This window comes from Staurois parvus, unplaced genomic scaffold (genome assembly GCF_062004578.1).
Source record: "Staurois parvus isolate SC_StPar_1 unplaced genomic scaffold, SC_StPar_1.0 ptg000073l, whole genome shotgun sequence".
In the NCBI taxonomy this organism is placed as follows: Eukaryota; Metazoa; Chordata; class Amphibia; order Anura; family Ranidae; genus Staurois; species Staurois parvus.
Genome location: NW_028317869.1, coordinates 495,870 through 515,581, shown reverse-complemented (window position 1 = coordinate 515,581; position 19,712 = coordinate 495,870). Strand labels below are relative to the sequence as shown.

The 19,712-nt window shown below is 48.2% G+C and overlaps 1 protein-coding gene across 1 annotated transcript in view; it reads right to left on the bottom strand.

Annotated features, from left to right (window-relative positions):
- Window positions 1–12,512: 12,512 nt before the first annotated feature.
- LOC149469341 (uncharacterized) overlaps window positions 12,513–19,712 on the bottom strand; it is a 293,469-nt gene continuing 286,269 nt past the window's right edge. Inside the window, exon 10 of the mRNA XM_089669371.1 lies at window positions 12,513–15,336. Within this exon, the coding sequence (XP_089525497.1) occupies window positions 13,534–15,336 (1,803 nt within the window). The 3' untranslated portion in view covers window positions 12,513–13,533. The remainder of the gene's footprint in view (window positions 15,337–19,712) is intronic.

Below are 19,712 nucleotides of genomic sequence, written 5' to 3'. Positions count from 1 at the left end.
ACATATATTGGTCTGTTACAGCCGTACAACACTCAGGAGTCATTGGAGGATGAAGGGGTTCAGGAGCTCAATCTTGCAGAGACAATTTAGTGGTGCGAACAAAGACAGAGGCAGAAGTGAGGATAACATCTCCATGAATCCAGATCTGATCGCTCTGCGTCTACTAGACACTCCTCAAGATCTTCCCAATCCATACAATCAAGGTTCTCTGCACTCAGTCAGCAACTAATAAAAGCCGTGCTGATGGTGAAGATTCTAAAATTCAGGCAGCTTTCACCCAGAAGAAAGCAGAAATGGAGGCTCAGGCCACAGAAATGGAGGCACAGGCCACAGAAATGGAGGCTCAGGCTGCAGAAATGGAGGCTCAGGTCGCAGAAATGGAGGCTCAGGCCGCAGAAATGGAGGCTCAGGCTGCAGAAATGGAGGCTCAGGTCGCAGAAATGGAGGCTCAGGCCACAGAAATGGAGGCTCAGGCTGCAGAAATGGAGGCTCAGGTCGCAGAAATGGAGGCTCAGGCCGCAGAAATGGAAGCTCAGGCTGCAGAAATGGAGGCTCAGGCCGCAGAAATGGAAGCTCAGGCTGCAGAAATGGAGGCTCAGGCCGCAGAAATGGAGGCTCAGGCAGCAGAAATGGAAGCTCAGGCCGCAGAAATGGAGGCTCAGGCCGCAGATAAGAAAGCAGAAATGGAAGCTCAGGCCGCAGAAATGGAGGCTCAGGCCGCAGAAATGGAGGCTCAGGCCACACAAAAGAAAGCAGAAATGGAAGCTCAGGTCGCAGAAATGGAGGCTCACGCCACACATAAGAAAGCAGAAATGGAGGCTCAGGCCGCAGAAATGGAGGCTCAGGCCGCAGAAATGGAGGCTCAGGCCACACAAAAGAAAGCAGAAATGGAAGCTCAGGTCGCAGAAATGGAGGCTCACGCCACACATAAGAAAGCAGAAATGGAGGCTCAGGCCGCAGAAATGGAGGCTCAGGCCGCACATAAGAAAGCAGAAATGGAAGCTCAGGCCGCAGAAATGGAGGCTCAGGCCGCACATAAGAAAGCAGAAATGGAGGCTCAGGTTGCAGAAATGGAGGCTCAGGCCGCACAAAAGAAAGCAGATATGGAGGCTCAGGCCAAAGAAATGGAAGCTCAGGCCACAGAAATGGAGGCTCAGGCCGCAGAAATGGAGGCTCAGGCCACACATAAGAAAGCAGAAATGGAGGCTCAGGCCGCAGAAATGGAGGCTCAGGCCGCAGAAATGGAGGCTCAGGCCGCAGAGAAAGAAGCTAAAGCTACCCACCAAAAGGCAGAAATTGAAATACGCGGCTGCTCGGCGTCAAGGCCCAGCCGCATTTATGCGTCCTGTCAGTGTGAAGAGGTTATAGTGGTTCTAACGTTTTCTTTGACATTAATGAATTCTAAGGTAATAAACCTTCTGTGTCCCAGGATCCTCCCCGGCTCCCTGTGGGCGGGGTTACTCGCTCTGCAGGCAGGGGTACTGCTCCTCTCGTGTGCTCACTCATCAATGCCCAGGACCAGGTGGGGCTGTGTTAATGTGAAAGTCATTGGTTAGGCAGAAGCCCGGCCTACAGATGAGTTGTACACCATGTGCAGCTGTGTAATATACATCCCATGTCACTACACACCTTCCTCATTGTATGTAGCATTAGGAGGGACACACTGAGCCCATGTTCTACCCACCAGCCCAGCGATACCTCTGCCACCTCACTCCCAGTGACAGAATGGGGTCCTGATGTACACCTAGGATGTATCTCATGTGTTCACTTCTCTTCACTCCTTCAGCTCTCCCATACCATGTGGCCAGGTACATGAGATCTCCATACCATGGGTTTGGTCCCAGATACTTCTGGGGAACTGATCACTAGGAGAGAGGCAGAACACCAACCCCCTCACTACCAGAGAACCTGTCACCTCTGCCAGATATGATGCTTATTGACCAGCTACTATACTATATGCTCCCTTGTTCTCCCTTTTCCTGGCCTACCAATCTGCATGCTTGGATAAGGGTCTGGTATGTATTTGGGGGGAGACCCTATTCTGTTTTTTAATTTTGGCATGGGGTTCCCCTCAAAATCCATACAAGATCCAATGGGCTTGGTAAGGATTGGGGGGACCTCTATGCTGTTTTTTTATTATTTATTTTTTTAAACCGGCACTTGTTTTGTTTACATTCTGTTGACAGCGGGGATCCCTCTGGCAGGATGCAGCGGTCGCCTGCTTCTTAACAACCTACTTCCTAATGTATCTGAAAATGTTGTTAGAACTTTTTTGGATTCAGTCAGATTCATTATTATGTCTATTTGGATAGATGTACGCTGCCACTCCCTTTCTCTGTTGGGGTCCCTCAAGGTTCTGTCCTTGGACCCCTTCTCTTCTCCATCTACATCTCCTCCTTTGGTAACTTGATAACCTCCCATGGCTTCAACTACCATCTCTATGCTGATGACACACAAATCTATCTTTCTACCCCTCACCTCACCCCCTCAGTCTCCTCCTCACCTCACTCCCTCAGTCTCCTCCTCACCCCTTCAGTCTCCTCCTCACCTCACCCCTTCAGTCTCCTCCTCACCTCACCCCCTCAGTCTCCTCCTCACCTCACCCCTTCAGTCTCCTCCTCACCTCGCCCCTTCAGTCTCCTCTCACATTAATAACCTACTAAGTGACATATCGGCATGGATGTCACTCCACTTCCTCAAACTCAATCTTTCCAAAACTGAGCTCTTAGTATTCCCCCCAGCCCGTGCCCCCTCCCCTGACTTCTCCATCAAGATCAATAATACAACCATCAGTCCCTCATGCCAGGGTACTAGGTGTAATCCTAGACTCCCATCTGTCCTTTCACCGCCAAATCCAATCACTGTCCAAATCTTGCAGACTTCACCAAGACAACATCTCCAAGATACGCCCGTTCCTAACCTCGGAAACCACTAAGCAACTTATTCCCTCCCTTGTTATATCTCACCTTGACTATTGTAACTCCCTCCTCATTGGCCGACCTCATCGCAGGCTATCCCCTCTTCAGTCTATCATGAATGCTGCTGCCAGACTCATCCACCTTACTAACCGTTCTGTATCTGCCTCCCCTCTCTGCCAATCCCTCCACTGGCCTCCAATCAGTGTCCTCCACCCCTCTCTGCCAATCCCTCCACTGGCTTCCACTCAGTGTCCTCCACCCATCTCTGCCAATCCCTCCACTGGCCTCCACTCAGTGTCCTCCACCCCTCTCTGCCAATCCCTCCACTGGCCTCCATTCAGTGTCCTCCACCCCTCTCTGCCAATCCCTCCACTGGCCTCCACTCAGTGTCCTCCACCCCTCTCTGCCAATCCCTCCACTGGCCTCCAATTGCCCAATGGATAAAATTCAAAACACTAACACTGATGTACAGTTGTGTTGAAAATAATAGCAGTCAGACATCACTAACCGGATCAATCACTGTTTTTGGTGGAAATGATATCTCTACATGGCAAATAATTTCCTAGCAGGTGTAGTAGAGTCATAGAAATCCAACAGACCCGACAGTCATGACATGCATGCTGCTGATTCTGTGTCATTGAATCACTCATTGAAAGGGGCGTGTTCAAAATAATAGCAGTGTGGAGTTCTATTAGTGAGGTCATTCATTCTTTGATAAACAGGTGGCAATTATTGCCCTTATTTAAGGAAGGAAGGCAGCAAATGTTGTACATGCTGGTTACAGTGCATTTCTCTCTGAAATTCTGAGGAAAATGGGTCTTTCCAGACATTGTTCAGAAGAACAGCGTACCTTGATTAAAAAGTTGATTGGAGAGGGGAAAACATATAAAGAAGTGCAGAAAATGATCGGCTGCTCAGCTAAAATGATGGCAAATGCTTTAAAATGGCAACCAAAACCTGAAAGACGTGGAAGAAAGCGAAAAACTACCATTGGAATGGATAGAAGAATAGCCAAAATGGGGCGGACTCAGCCAACAATCAGCTCCAGGAAGATGAAAGAAGGTGTGACGTTCCCTGTGAGGACTCAGCCAACAATCAGCTCCAGGAAGATGAAAGAAGTTGTGACGTTCCCTGTGAGGACTGTTACAATTAGAAGACGCCTATGTGAAGCCAAGCTATCTGCAAGAAGTCCCCGCAAAGTCCCACTGTTGGGAAAAAGACATGTGCTGAAGAGGTTACAATCTGCCAAAGAGCACATTGACCGGCCTAAAGAGAAATGGTGGAACATTTTGTGGACTGATGAAAGTAAGATTGTTCTTTTTGGGTCTAGTGGGCGGAGACAGTTTGTCAGACGACCCCAAACACTGAATTCAAGCCACAGTACACTGTGAAGACCGTGAAGCATGGTGGTGCAAGCATCACGATATGGGGATGTTTCTCATACTACGGTGTTGGGCCTATTTATCGCATACCAGGGATCATGGATCAGTTTGAAGACATCAGAATACTTGAAGAGGTCATGCTGCCTTATGCTGAAGAGGAAATGCCCTTGAAATGGGTGTTCCAACAAGACAACCACCCCAAACACACCAGTAAACGTGCAACATCTTGGTTCCAGACCAACAAGATGGACGTTATGGAGTGGCCAGCCCAATCCCCGGATCTTAATCCAATAGAAAACTTGTGGGGTGACATTAAAAATGCCGTTTCTGAGGCCAAACCAAGAAATAGAGAAGAACTGTGGAATGTGGTCCAATCATCCTGGGCTGGAATACCTGATCACAGGGGCCAGAAGTTGGGGGACTCCATGCAACACAGATGTACAGCAGTTCTCAGAAACAGTGCGACTACAACCAAATATTCATGAAGTCATTCAAAGGAAAGCAAAATCTTCAAACATTTCTCAGTTTATATAGTGAATGTTTGAGTTTGTAAAGAAGAATACAAACACTGAGATTTTTTTGAACCGTCTAATATTCACTTTTCTTCCATTTTTTTAGAGGAACAACACAAATTTGATGTATTTTTCTTCATGTTTTGATTTGGAATAGAATGTGTCGTGTTCCCAATGCATTTGTGTGGATGGAAATAAAAGCTATTAGAAGGATTTTCAGCTTTATTCACTTTTTTCAACACACTGCGATTATTTTGAACACAACTGTATAAATCTGTTCATAATACTTCCCCAAATTACATCACTGACCTTGTCTCTAAATATCACCCAAACCGTACACTCCGCTCCTCGCAAGACCTCCTACTCTCTAGCTCCCTTGTCTCCTCCTCCCATGCTCGTCTCCAGGATTTCACCAGGGCGTCATCCCATCCTCTGGAACTCCCTACCCCAATCTTTTTTAACCTCCCTAACGGTATTCCTGAGTGTAGCTCGGGGTAAAATGTCAGTACCAAAAGCGGTAACCCCGAGCTACCCTCAGGCTTACCATGCGGCGCTGCATAGGGAGTCCCTGCAGTGCTTACCTTGTCCTTCGCTCCCGCGATGTGTCCCCTGCAGCATCCCCGGCCATCTCCTCCGGTCCCTGTGACGTCGGGACGTACGGGCACCGCCGGCGGTGGGAAATTTGAAAATTTAAAAAAAATGTCATTTTTTTCAAAATGATTTTACATAGTAAAACATTGCTGTTTCAACCCATTTCACATACATTTTGTCCCGAGTGCTTTGTCCTGTCCCCTGTCTGCATTTTGATTGTTCTTTCTGCCTGGAAACTTAGAAAAGTCCATGGCGTCCAAAAAGCGTCCCTTTACGTCAAAAGTGGTTTTAGACCGGCTAGAGAACAGCGATAGTAAATCAGAACCACTTGCAGAATTGAGTGATAATGATTTGTGGGGGAAATTCCTCATCAGACACTGAAAACGATTCTGCGACTTTGCTCAGCGATGTGCGAACTTGGCGCTATATTTCACATTTCAGTGTTTTTGGTTTGATTATATTATTGAATTAAATGTATGATTTAGACTCTTGTTCAGACAGATTTCAGGGAGTTATTCCTAAAAATTACAGCCTACAATAAAAAAAACTACATATTTCCATGCAAAATAATGTACCGCTTTCAGCACCAAAAATGAAATAATCATACCGCCAGGGAGGTTAATCTAATTTTTGTCCAAACAATTAACTTGAACAAACGAAATCACACATATCTACTAAATACTAATTAGTTCTGTAAACCTGGCACTAAACCCTCCTGTCCTTTACAGCCAAGGAAGTTGCCATCTTACCCTCAGATTAGATGTGCAGTTGTCATGGTGCAGCACATGTGATCATCTATGACAGCAGACATTTGAAGGTTTGACAGTTTGGTTTAACCACAACCACAAGTATGACATTGATCACCAGAGACATGCCTTGGATGGATTTGATTTGAAAACACTTTGGAAAGGGCCTTGGGCTCAGGGGGAAGGGCTCTGGTACCAAAAGTCAGGGGCCTTCATGGTTACTTGCACCGGGGCCCCCCCCAAGCCTGGGGCCCGTTCCACCGATCCCGGAGCCCCTTTCTCTGTTGCTGAGCCCTCTATTTTGGTCCCACAGGGAGACACTTTCGCATGTTCTGCAGCAGGCCCCCTTCCTGTCATCTTGGGTAGTATTGCCACCTTTTCTTCAAGCCAAAACGGAACACTTTAGCGGAACTATACAGATTTTTTTTTATTAAATAACATTTCTACTCATATGGATTAAATCATAAGAGCCCTCCCGCATCAAAGTTCACAGAGTTCCCCCTTTACATTGGAATCCACAGAGTTCCCCCTTTACATTGGAATCCACAGAGTTCCCCCTTTACATTGGAATCCACAGAGTTCCCCATTTACATTGGAATCCCCTCTACATATGAACTCTTGGAGTTCCTATATACTGTAAGGGTGGACTCTGCAGACTTTGATGTAAGGGAGACTCTGATTTAAGGAAGGGCATTGGGAACTCTGATGTGAGGAGGAGACTCTAATGTAAGGGGGATCACTGCAGACTCTGGTGTAAAGGGTAACTCTGATATAAGGGGGTCTCTGGTAACCAAAGCCCCAACATTCATCATAGTTCCCATCATTCCATTTTAACCTGGGTTCCCATAGTCCACCTTTCATCAGAGTCCAGAGAGCCCCTTTTGCATCATTCACGTGTTGCTGATCATCTTGTCTTAGAACTGCCTTTTGTTTGCAGAACACCACTGCCTTATGGGAAATAAAAACCATCTAAACCCAGAAGTGTGCATTTAAACCTCCTCGCATAGTATGACTTACTTTCCTCATAGTAAGAATAAAAGTTAGGCTTCCACCAGTGAGTCCTATTCTCCATGATTAACCCCGTCCTGTCCCTGGCCAGTCTACACGGCTCTATCATCTGTCACATCTATCACATCTCATATGTCACATCTATCTGTCATCTATCACACACACACACACGTATGAGAAGCTGGAACAGGTGCTTGTTGCAAGACAAGATCGTCACTTCCGTCTATTTCCGGTTTCTTCCCAAAGTCTCGTGAAGGACAAGAAGAAGATGGACGTTGCACATGGTCAGACAGTTATGACAATAATGGTGACTTTTTCTTTACACTTCTTCTTGATATTTCTACAGTAGTTGTATCTCCATGGAACTGTTCATGATACACTTTACATTGATATTTCTACAGTAGTTGTATCTCCATGGAACTGTTCATGATACACTTTACATTGATATTTCTACAGTAGTTGTATCTACATGGAACTGTTCATGATACACTTTACATTGTTATTTCTACAGTAGTTGTATCTCCATGGAACTGTTCATGATACGCTTTACATTGTTATTTTACACCATTGTGTGATAGAATAAAATCACACTTTATTTTTTATTTCAACGGCTCTTTCATTCATAATTGCCTCAAGACACTAAAAGAAGTATTATATGTGTCTAAAATCCAACAGTCTGTGCATGTAAACGCACCCCCAGCAGTAATGCAGGAACCAGAGCCCAGGGTTATCCCGCCTGGTCATGTTTCTGGTGACCCAACATGTTTTCCAACTTTAAAAACAGTTGTTTACTATGCTTCAAGCTCAGACCACATTCTTCTGGTTCTGAAGGACACGGGTTAACCTTGTTGTTACATGGTTGCAGGGGCCCCCAGTCTTGGGCTTTTAGTCTCCTCACAGATGACCCAGCCTGAAGGTCAGTTGGGTTTAATCAATGATAATCCTGACCGTGCCCACTCAGCAGAAACTAACCATCAGGATAAATACATCGCTGAACAATACTGTTCTGATTTCCACCACTGGTCACCTGACTCGGGGTGGAAGGACCCAGATCCAAGAAGCCGGTTCAGGTTAGGCCTATCCTTTATCCTCTGGGGAAAAGGCTAGAAGATCTCAGGGACTCTGCTTGTACTGTGAGGACCATGGCCACTGTGTCACCAGCTGCTCCAATAAGCCAAGAAAAGGGCCCTTCTCCTGAACTATTAAACTCTATTTTTAGGGCCCCGTCTAGTGCTCTGCTTATTCTACCCCCTGGAAAGCTGTTTGTTCCCCTCCACCTTAGGCTTACAGTGCTTTCAGAGGCATATCCAGCTAAGACGGCCGAGCTCCCAGGGAGTAATAAAACCTTTTCTTTGGTTTCTCGTGGGCTTTAGTGGCCTCTCTCCATAAGGACTCCTGTTTCTGTGTAAGAGCTTGCAGAATCTGTGCTCACTATAAGTCCTCAAAAGTCCAACACTCTGGATTACCCCTTCCTTTGCCTGTCCATAAACACCCTTGGATGCATATCCAGGCTGACTTGTCCTCAATTTCTGCTGCCTTTACACCTGCTGATGCGGTCTAGTCTGTCTCTACACCTGCTGATGCGGTCTAGTCTGTCTCTGCACCTGATGATGCGGTCTAGTCTGTCTCTACACCTGCTGATGCGGTCTAGTCTGTCTCTACACCTGATGATGTGGTCTAGTCTGTCTCTACACCTGATGATGTGGTCTAGTCTGTCTCTACACCTGCTGATGTGGTCTAGTCTGTCTCTGCACCTGCTGATGTGGTCTAGTCTGTCTCTGCACCTGCTGATGCGGTCTAGTCTGTCTCTACACCTGCTGATGCGGTCTAGTCTGTCTCTACACCTGCTGATGCGGTCTAGTCTGTCTCTGCACCTGATGATGTGGTCTAGTCTGTCTCTACACCTGATGATGTGGTCTAGTCTGTCTCTACACCTGCTGATGTGGTCTAGTCTGTCTCTACACCTGCTGATGCGGTCTAGTCTGTCTCTACACCTGCTGATGCGATCTAGTCTGTCTCTTCACCTGCTGATGCGGTCTAGTCTGTCTCTTCACCTGCTGATGCGGTCTAGTCTGTCTCTTCACCTGCTGATGCGGTCTAGTCTGTCTCTACACCTGCTGATGCGGTCTAGTTTGTCTCTACACCTGTCAATGTGGTCTAGTCTGTCTCTACACCTGCTGATGCGGTCTAGTCTGTCTCTACAACTTCCAATGTGGTCTAGTCTGTCTCTACACCCGTCGATGTGGTCTAGTCTGTCTCTACACCTGTCAATGTGGTCTAGTCTGTCTCTACACCTGCTGATGTGATCTAGTCTGTCTCTACACCTGCTGATGTGGTCTAGTCTGTCTCTACAACTTCCAGTGTGGTCTAGTCTGTCTCTACACCTGTTGATGCGGTCTAGTCTGTCTCTACAACTTCCCATGTGGTCTACTCTGTCTCTACACCTGTCGATGTGGTCTAGTCTGTCTCTACACCTGTCGATGTGGTCTAGTCTGTCTCTACACCTGCTGATGTGGTCTAGTCTGTCTCTACACCTGATGATGTGATCTAGTCTGTCTCTACACCTGCTGATGTGGTCTAGTCTGTCTCTTCACCTGCTGATGTGGTCTAGTCTGTCTCTTCACCTGCTGATGCGGTCTAGTCTGTCTCTTCACCTGGTGATGCGGTCTAGTCTCTCTACACCTGCTGATGCGGTCTAGTCTGTCTCTTCACCTGCTGATGCGGTCTAGTCTGTCTCTGCACCTGCTGATGCGGTCTAGTCTGTCTCTACACCTGCTGATGCGGTCTAGTCTGTCTCTTCACCTGCTGATGCGGTCTAGTCTGTCTCTGCACCTGCTGATGCGGTCTAGTCTGTCTCTTCACCTGCTGATGCGGTCTAGTCTGTCTCTTCACCTGCTGATGCGGTCTAGTCTGTCTCTGCACCTGCTGATGCGGTCTAGTCTGTCTCTTCACCTGCTGATGCGGTCTAGTCTGTCTCTTCACCTGCTGATGCGGTCTAGTCTGTCTCTGCACCTGCTGATGCGGTCTAGTCTGTCTCTTCACCTGCTGATGCGGTCTAGTCTGTCTCTGCACCTGCTGATGCGGTCTAGTCTGTCTCTACACCTGCTGATGCGGTCTAGTCTGTCTCTTCACCTGCTGATGCGGTCTAGTCTGTCTCTGCACCTGCTGATGCGGTCTAGTCTGTCTCTTCACCTGCTGATGCGGTCTAGTCTGTCTCTGCACCTGCTGATGCGGTCTAGTCTGTCTCTTCACCTGCTGACGTGGTATAGCCTGTCTCTGCACCTGCTGACGCGCTCTAGTCTGTCTCTACACCTGCTGACACGGTCTAGTCTGTCTCTACACCTGCTGATGCGGTCTAGTCTGTCTACACCTGCTGACGCGGTCTAGTCTGTCTCTTCACCTGCTGACGCGGTCTAGTCTGTCTCTTCACCTGCTGATGCGGTCTAGTCTGTCTCTACACCTGCTGACGCGGTCTAGTCTGTCTCTACACCAGTCGATGTGGTCTAGTCTGTCTCTACACCCGTCGATGTGGTCTAGTCTGTCTCTACACCTGCTGATGTGGTCTAGTCTGTCTCTACAACTTCCAATGTGGTCTAGTCTGTCTCTACACCCGTCGATGTGGTCTAGTCTGTCTCTGCACCTGTCAATGTGGTCTAGTCTGTCTCTACACCTGCTGATGTGATCTAGTCTGTCTCTACACCTGCTGATGTGGTCTAGTCTGTCTCTTCACCTGCTGATGCGGTCTAGTCTGTCTCTACACCTGTCAATGTGGTCTAGTCTGTCTCTACACCTGTTGATGCGGTCTAGTCTGTCTCTACAACTTCCCATGTGGTCTACTCTGTCTCTACACCTGTCGATGTGGTCTAGTCTGTCTCTACACCTGATGATGTGATCTAGTCTGTCTCTACACCTGCTGATGAGATCTAGTCTGTCTCTACACCTGCTGATGTCGTCTAGTCTGTCTCTGCACCTGCTGATGCGGTCTAGTCTGTCTCTTCACCTGCTGATGCGGTCTACTCTGTCTCTTCACCTGCTGATGTGGTATAGTCTGTCTCTGCACCTGCTGATGTGGTCTAGTCTGTCTCTACACCTGCTGATGCGGTCTAGTCTGTCTCTACACCTGCTGATGTGGTCTAGTCTGTCTCTACACCTGATGATGCTGTCTAGTCTGTCTCTACACCTGCTGATGTCATCTAGTCTGTCTCTACACCTGCTGATGTGGTCTAGTCTGTCTCTACACCTGCTGATGCGGTCTAGTCTGTCTCTACACCTGCCAATGTGGTCCAGTCTGCCTCCGCACCAGTTGTTCTGATTCAGCCCAGGCCAATTGTGCCCTTTTTCATTTTTGGGACTTTCAGTAACCGGGCCTCACCCTACTGCAACTATATCTGCTGAAACCTGTCTAAGAAGTTCCGTCCAGCCTTTGGATAAACTGCCTCATTCAGCCATGTGGAGCCCACAACTTTGTCTTCAGGCCACTCTGCATGCAGCCTGCATTCAGCTTGACTTCAGTACCATGTCACCTGCTATCCAACCTGATGTTACAGGTTCTCTGCTGTCCAGTTTGGCTTCATAAACTCTATGCCTGCTAACCAACCTGACTTTGCTGATCCCCTGACCAGGGGCAGACTGACAACTCATGGGGCCCCCGGGCAATAGGGGATCATGGGGCCCCTGTGTCCTTGCCCAAACTCAAAAAGCCTATGAAAAAGCTACCAGGGGCATCTCATGGGGCCCCCTACTGACCCTGGGCCCTCGGGCAGTGCCCGAGTTTCCAAATGGTCAGTTCACCCCTGCCCCGACCATTGCTCAGCATGCTGGTCCTTTGCTGGATGCCCAGCCTGATGGTCCTATGCTGGATGCCCAACATGCCTTTAAGGGATTATTGGCCCCTTTTCAGATGGAGGTTAATGTCAGGAACGTCTAGTGCCCCCAATCCATCACAACTGATGGTCTCATTAAAGCATCCTGGTTTTAGCTATGATGCAGCAAGTCTCTGGGTGGAGAATAAATCTGATTTAAGCCAGCCAAACCTGCAGTCTCATGTTAGTGATAGTGTGTATAATGCATGTTTAAGCTCCCTGTCGGTCTGTCCTGCTCTGCTGTTTGTATTCCTCTGTTTATGACCTTGGATCAGATATCAATTACTCTCTGAACTCTGCCTGTCTTTGACCAGGGATTGGACCCTGATTACTCTGAATATTGCCTGCCTTGTCGATCAAATGTTGCCAAACACAACAACACTCAAATCTTGGTGCTTCACAATTCCACACGTTATCTGTCACTTGATGAGGTGCAGTCCTCCACAGATGGGGGAATCTAGGAACTGTCAAAGACAACACCCAAGAGGGAGCATTACCGTAATATCACATTTATTAAATGATAGATCACAAATGGAATCTCACAAGCCGACCAAAAAAACAGACATAGAGCCAGATCTTCAGTCCCAGACAATGGGGTCCTGTCCCAAACACTGCCTGGTTGGGATATCTGATGCATTTTCGTGAGATGAACTCGCCTTGTACCTGGACTGTCATTGAACCATTCTGCCTTTCTGCCAACCACAAGTACCTGTTGCTGTGCTCAGTTTGCACCTACCCTGGTGTGGTAGCCAGGCACTATAGCATTGTGTATCAGTCCTGGGGGCAACGAGTACCAGTAGGCCTGCCTGCCTTATGGGAAAGGGGCTGCTATAGGTAAGGACCACAGAAGCCAGATATAGTGTCTGACCACCTGTGTTAGAGAGATGTGTGACAAGACCTCCAAATGTTTGTGAAATCTCCCACCACAAAATGTACTCAGCCAATCACAGGGCAGGACTCCATTTTTATTCTTCTCCTGCTATCAATGGCCGACCCGGTCACACACTTCATCCATGTCTTTGGGGACCTCTGATCTCCTTATGAACTGTTTCTTCCATGATGAAGATCAGCCATGGAGTATATCTGAGGTGTATATCAGGGTGTGCTTCTTCCCCACATGAGAGCTGGGATGTCCAGCAACATTCATCTAGAAGACATTTCCCGCACTCAAGGCACTAATACACCTTCAGGGTTGTGTGGGACCCCTGATGTACAGGAAGACAGGACTTCAGTGAGGAACATTTCCCTCACTCAGGGCAGGAAAGTGACTTTTCCCCATGTGAGATCTCTGATGTTTGGAAAGATGGGACGTCTGTGAAAAACATTTCCCACACTCAGGACAGGAATATGGCTTCTCCCCCCGTATGAGATCTCTGATGTTTGGAAAGATGATACTTGTCTGAAAAACATTTCCCGCACTCTGGACAGGAATAAGACTTCACCCCTGTGTGAGATCTCTGATGTGTGTGAAGACTGGAATTCTGTGAAAAACATTTCCCACACTCTGGACAGGATTACGGCTTCTCTCCTTTGTGAGATCTCTGATGTTTGCAAAGACTGGAATTACGTGAAAAACATTTTCCGCACTCTGGACAGGAATACGGCTTCTCCCCTGTGTGAGATCTCTGATGATCGTGAAGACTGGATTTGAGTGAAAAACATTTCCCGCACTCAGGACAGGAATACGACTTCTCCCCTGTGTGAGATCTCTGATGTCTGTGAAGACCGGACTTATGTGAAAAACATTTCCCACACTCAGGACAGGAATACGGCTTCTCCCTTGTGTGAGATCTCTGATGTGTGTGAAGAATGAACTTGTCTGAAAAACATTTCCCGCACTCAGGACAGGAATACGGCTTCACTCCTGTGTGACATCTTTGATGTTTAGAAAGAGAGGACTTCCATGAAAAACATTTCCCACACTCAGAACAGAAATACGGCGTCTCTCCTGTGTGAGATCTCTGATGTGTGTGAAGAGTGGCCTTGACTGAAAAACATTGCCCGCACTCAGAACAGGAGTAAGGCTTCACCCCTGTGTGAGATCTCTGATGTCTGTGAAGATAGGACTTATCTAAAAAACATTTCCCGCACTCAGGACAGCAATACGGCTTCTCCCCTGTGTGAGATCTCTGATGTGTGTAAAATCTGTACTTCTCTGAAAAACATTTCCCGCACTCTGGACAGGAATATGGCTTCTCTCCTTTGTGAGATCTCTGATGTTTGCAAAGATTGGAATTACATGAAAAACATTTTCCGCACTCTGGACAGGAATACGGCTTCTCCCCTGTGTGAGATCTCTGATGATCGTGAAGACTGGATTTGAGTGAAAAACATTTCCCGCACTCAGGACAGGAATACGACTTCTCCCCTGTGTGAGACCTCTGATGTGTGTTAAGACTGGAATTATGTGAAAAACATTTTCCACACTCTGGACAGGAATAAGGCTTCACCCCTGTGTGAGACCTCTGATGTGTGTATAGACTGGAATTATGTGAAAAACATTTCCCACACTCAGGACAGGAATACGGCTTCACCCCTGTGTGACATCTTTGATGTTTAGAAAGAGAGGACTTCCATGAAAAACATTTCCCACACTCAGAACAGAAATACGGCGTCTCTCCTGTGTGAGATCTCTGATGTGTGTGAAGACTGTCCTTGACTGAAAAACATTGCCCGCACTCAGAACAGGAGTAAGGCTTCTCCCCTGTGTGAGATCTCTGATGTCTGTGAAAATAGGACTTATCTAAAAAACATTTCCCGCACTCAGGACAGCAATACGGCTTCTCCCCTGTGTGAGATCTCTGATGTTTGTGAAGACTGGACTTCTCTGAAAAACATTTCCCGCACTCAGGACAGGAATATGGCTTTTCCCCTGTGTGAGATCTCTGATGTTTGTGAAGACTGGACTTCTCTGAAAAACATTTCCCGCACTCAGGACAGGAATACGGCTTCTCTCCTGTGTGACATCTTTTATGCACATTAAGATTGTACTTAGAACAGAAACATTTCCCGCACTCAGTACAGGAGAACCTCTTCTCTGTTGGAAGGCCGGCCTGGTCCCCCACAGTCTGAGGTTCCTCAGGATACGAGGAATCCGATGGTCCATCTACACTGGGTGGTGCCGGATGGACATTGGAGGGAGCCGGGTTTTCTCCTGGACTATACTGTGTGAGGTCCTCATCTTCTACTTTCCAGTCTGGAGACAAAGTGAGACAATCCTCGGAGGTTTTCCTCATCTCCCGGCCATGGACTAAAATACAAAGACAAAGAGGATTACTAGACAGGAGCTGATTGGTTCCCCCAAACCAGGACTCCGCCCTCATCAGGCAGCTTGGGCTCTGAGGAGCTTACAATTCCACCCTCAAGGGAACTAGGAAATGGCTCATCTGATCTCCTACCAGGTCATTTCTTTATTCATGGACCTTAGTCAGAGAGTGAGGAAACAACCAGAACTGTCTTTTATAGGAGGGACAGTGATGAGGGGATTATAGGACGAGGGTCCCCACCCCCTCTATCACTCATCGCCATCTTCCCAACACAAGAAGTACTGCACTTCCTTATTTACTCCATGATTTAGTCATGAAGAACAGCGGGGCTGAGCCCCACCAGAGGTCAGAGAGTGAGGATGGGGGGAGAACAACCAAGATGAAGACTGGACTGATCCTGAAGACCACCATCATTGGGGTATTGACTCCTTCCTCATTATCACTTTCTGTTTAAGGGTCCAAAGTTGGAGGATGTTATCACATTATTATCACCATGTAAAAGTCTGTGCTCCAATCACATCGTCCGATATAAAATGTCCAGCTGGGAGGAAATGGGTGTAACAAAAGAGAATCCATATTATGTGTATATATAGCAGTGGGGGGAGGGGGAGAGCAGAAGTCAGGAGTATGCAATGTACAACATAGAGTATATAGTGCAGGGGTCAGGAGTATGTAATGTACAACATAGAGTATATAGTGCAGGGGTCAGGAGTATGTAATGTACAACAGAGTATATAGTGCAGGGGTCAGGAGTATGCAATGTACAACATAGAGTATATAGGGAAGGGTCAGGAGTATGTAATGTACAACACAGAGTATATAGTGCAGGGGTCAGGAGTATGTAATGTACAACACAGAGTATATAGTGCAGGGGTCAGGAGTATGTAATGTACAACACAGAGTATATAGTGCAGGGGTCAGGAGTATGTAATGTACAACATAGAGTATATAGTGCAGGAATCAGGAGTATGTAATGTACAACATAGAGTATATAGTGCAGGAATCAGGAGTATGGAATGTACAACATAGAGTATATAGTGCAGGGGTCAGGAGTATGTAATGTACAACATAGAGTATATAGTGCAGGGGTCAGGAGTATGTAATGTACAACATAGAGTATATAGTGCAGGGGTCAGGAGTATGTAATGTACAACATAGAGTATATAGTGCAGGGGTCAGGAGTATGTAATGTACAACATAGAGTATATAGTGCAGGGGTCAGGAGTATGTAATGTACAACATAGAGTATATAGTGCAGGGGTCAGGAGTATGTAATGTACAACATAGAGTATATAGTGCAGGGGTCAGGAGTATATAATGTACAGCATAGAGTATATAGTGCAGGGGTCAGGAGTATGTAATGTACAACATAGAGTATATAGTGCAGGGGTCAGGAGTATGTAATGTACAACAGAGTATATAGTGCAGGGGTCAGGAGGATGTAATGTACAACATAGAGTATATAGTGCAGGGGTCAGGAGAATGTAATGTACAACATAGAGTATACAGTGTAAGGGTCAGGACTCATAATATTATTATTCATCAATCAGTGGAATATTAAATGTTTACTGTAGACAAGTTGCAGAGATCCCACACCGCTGCCTCCCATCTCCTGAGACTGCACTCAGTGACTTGGGTCTGAGACACTACAGACATATCCCTCCACCCGGCACAGCCAGCAAATAAAAGAGTAAGAAACCCTGGGAGAATTGCTCTGTCAGAGATTTTACTAGATCTGATACGTGGTAGAAGACCCAATACACATGTCTCAGGTCATCCAACACTTATGGTGAACATCAACATTTTGCTGCCAGCTGATCCCCAGAACCTCCATAAATCCAGTCTAGATACATAAATTGTGTCTGCAGCACAGAGAAGGAAGATTATCCGAGAGAAATCCAGGAATACAGGACGGGGAACACAGCTCAGGAAAGTGACCAGGGGATTACAGGCTGATATCACCCAGTCCCCGCCCTACTCTGGACCAATCAGTGAGCAGTATGGGTGGAGGAATTATTATTATTATTATTACATGGAGTTTATATAGCGCCAAAGGGTTTGCTCAGCGCTGTACAATAGGGGGGACAATACATGGCACAGTACCACAAAAACAGACAGCGTACGAGGGGTAAGAGGGCCCTACTCTTTCAAGCTTACAATCTAGGAGGGAGGGGGTAGTGGAACAAAAGGAAGTGGCTGAGGGGAATGAAGTGGCTGAGGGGGATGAAGTGGTGGGAGGAATGAGGGAGGATGGCCGTTAGGTGAGGGTGGGGTAGGCTTCCCTGAAGAGATGGGTTTTGAGGGAGCGCCTGAATGTGGGGAGGGAAGGCGACAGTTGGATGGATTGGGGCAGTGAGTTCCAGAGGATAGGGGAGGACCTGGAGAAGTCCTGCAGTCGTGCATGGGAGGAGGAGACCAGGGAGCAGGATAGAAGGAGGTCCTGTGAAGAGCGAAGGGTACGGGTAGGGTGGTACTTGGGGATCAGGTTGGTGAGGTAGTCAGGGGCAGTGTTGTGAACGGCTTTGTAGGTCAGGATTAGAAGGTTAAATTTGATGCGTTGGGCAATCAGGAGCCAGTGGAGGGAGAGGCAGAGGGGGGTGGCAGAGGTGGAGCGGGTGGTGAGGTGGATGAGTCTGGCCGCTGAGTTCAGGATGGTCTGGAGCGGGGAGAGCCTGCACTTGGGTAGGCCAATGAGAAGAGAGTTGCAGTAGTCAAGGCGTGAGATGATGAGGGAGTGTACAAGAAGTTTGGTGGTGTCTGGGGTGAGGAAGGAGCGTATCTTGGCAATATTGCGGAGGTGGAGCCTGCATGTGTTTGTGAGTGATTTGACATGAGGCAGGAAGGAGAGGTTCGAGTCAAGAATGACGCCAAGGACTTTGGCTTGCGGGGCGGGAATGATAGTGGTGTTGGTGGTGGTGATGGATAGGATGGGGGGGGGGCAGGGGAAAGATGAGGAGCTCGGTTTTGGAGAGGTTAAGCTTGAGGAAATGTAGCGACATCCAGTCTGAGATGTCGTTTAGGAGGTGAGTGATGCGGGCGGAGATAGTGGGGGTGAGGTGGGGGGTGGAGAGGTAGATTTGGGTGTCGTCAGCGTAGAGGTGATAATTGAAGCCATGGGAGTGTATGAGTGTGCCCAGGGAGGAGGTGTAGATGGAGAAGAGAAGGGGTCCAAGGACAGAGCCTTGGGGGACCCCAACAGAGAGGGGGAGGGAGGGGGAGGTGGTACCATTGTAGGTGACACTGAAGGAGCGTCGGGATAGGTAGGATGAGAACCAGGAGAGAGCGGTGTCTCTGATGCCAAGGGAGAGTAGTTTATTAAGGAGGAGGGGGTGGTCGACTGTGTCGAAGGCCGCGGAGAGGTCCAGGAGAAGGAGGACAGAGTAGTCGCCCTTGGCTTTGGCGTTTAGTAGGTCGTTAATGATTTTGAGGAGGGCGGTTTCGGTGGAGTGTAGGGGACGGAAGCCGGACTGTAATGGGTCAAGGAGGTTATTGTCAGTAAGGTGGGCGCTTAGGCGATCGTAGACTATGCGCTCAAGGAGCTTGGAGGTGAGTGGCAGCAGGGAGATGGGTCTGAGGTTGTTGGGGTCTGCGGGATCCAGGGAGGGCTTTTTGAGGATGGGGGTGATATGTGCGTGCTTTAGGGGGGAGGGGAATGCGCCAGTAGAGAGGGAGAGATTGAAGATGTGGGTGAGGGAGCGGATGAGGGAAGAGGGGGGTGACCGGAGGAGTTGAGAGGGGATAGGGTCCAGGGGGCAGGTAGTGAGGCGGGCTTCTGAGAGGACCTTGACGATTTCCTCAGTAGTGACAGGGCTGAGGGAGTGCAGTGCAGGGGGGGTTACGGTGGGCGGGGCCTTGGGAGCGGTGGAGGGCAGTGCGGTTGTGAGGGCAGAGGAGGGGGGAGAAGAAGGGGTGACGGGGGTGGGGAGGCTAGGTGGGGAGGTATATTGCGAGTTGACAATGTCCTTATGGATAGTGTCAATCTTGTTATGGAAATGGGTGGCAATCTCGTGGGCGGTGAGTGAGGTACTGAGTGGAGGAGGGGGGGGGGGAGAGTAGGGAGTTGAAGGTGGAGAAGAGTCGGCGAGGGCAGGAGGAGAGGGTGTTGATTAGGTTAACAAAGTAGGCCTGCTTGGCGGCGTGGAGGGAGGAGGTGTAAGTGAGGAAGGCAGATTTGTAGAAGGAGAATGCGTGAGGGGATCTGGTTTTGCTCCATAGTCTCTCCAGTGCGCGACTGCGACGTTTGAGGCGTTTAGTGCTGTCGGTCTGCCATGGTTGGAGCGGTCTGGGTTTGATGTTGCGTGTGGTTAGGGGTGCCAGAGAGTCTAGGGCAGCTGACAGTGAGTCGTTGTACAAGGTGGTGGCTAGGTCAGGACATGACAGTGGGAGGATGCTGTCGTGTAGGCGGTCGGCAGCCGAGTGGAGGGGGG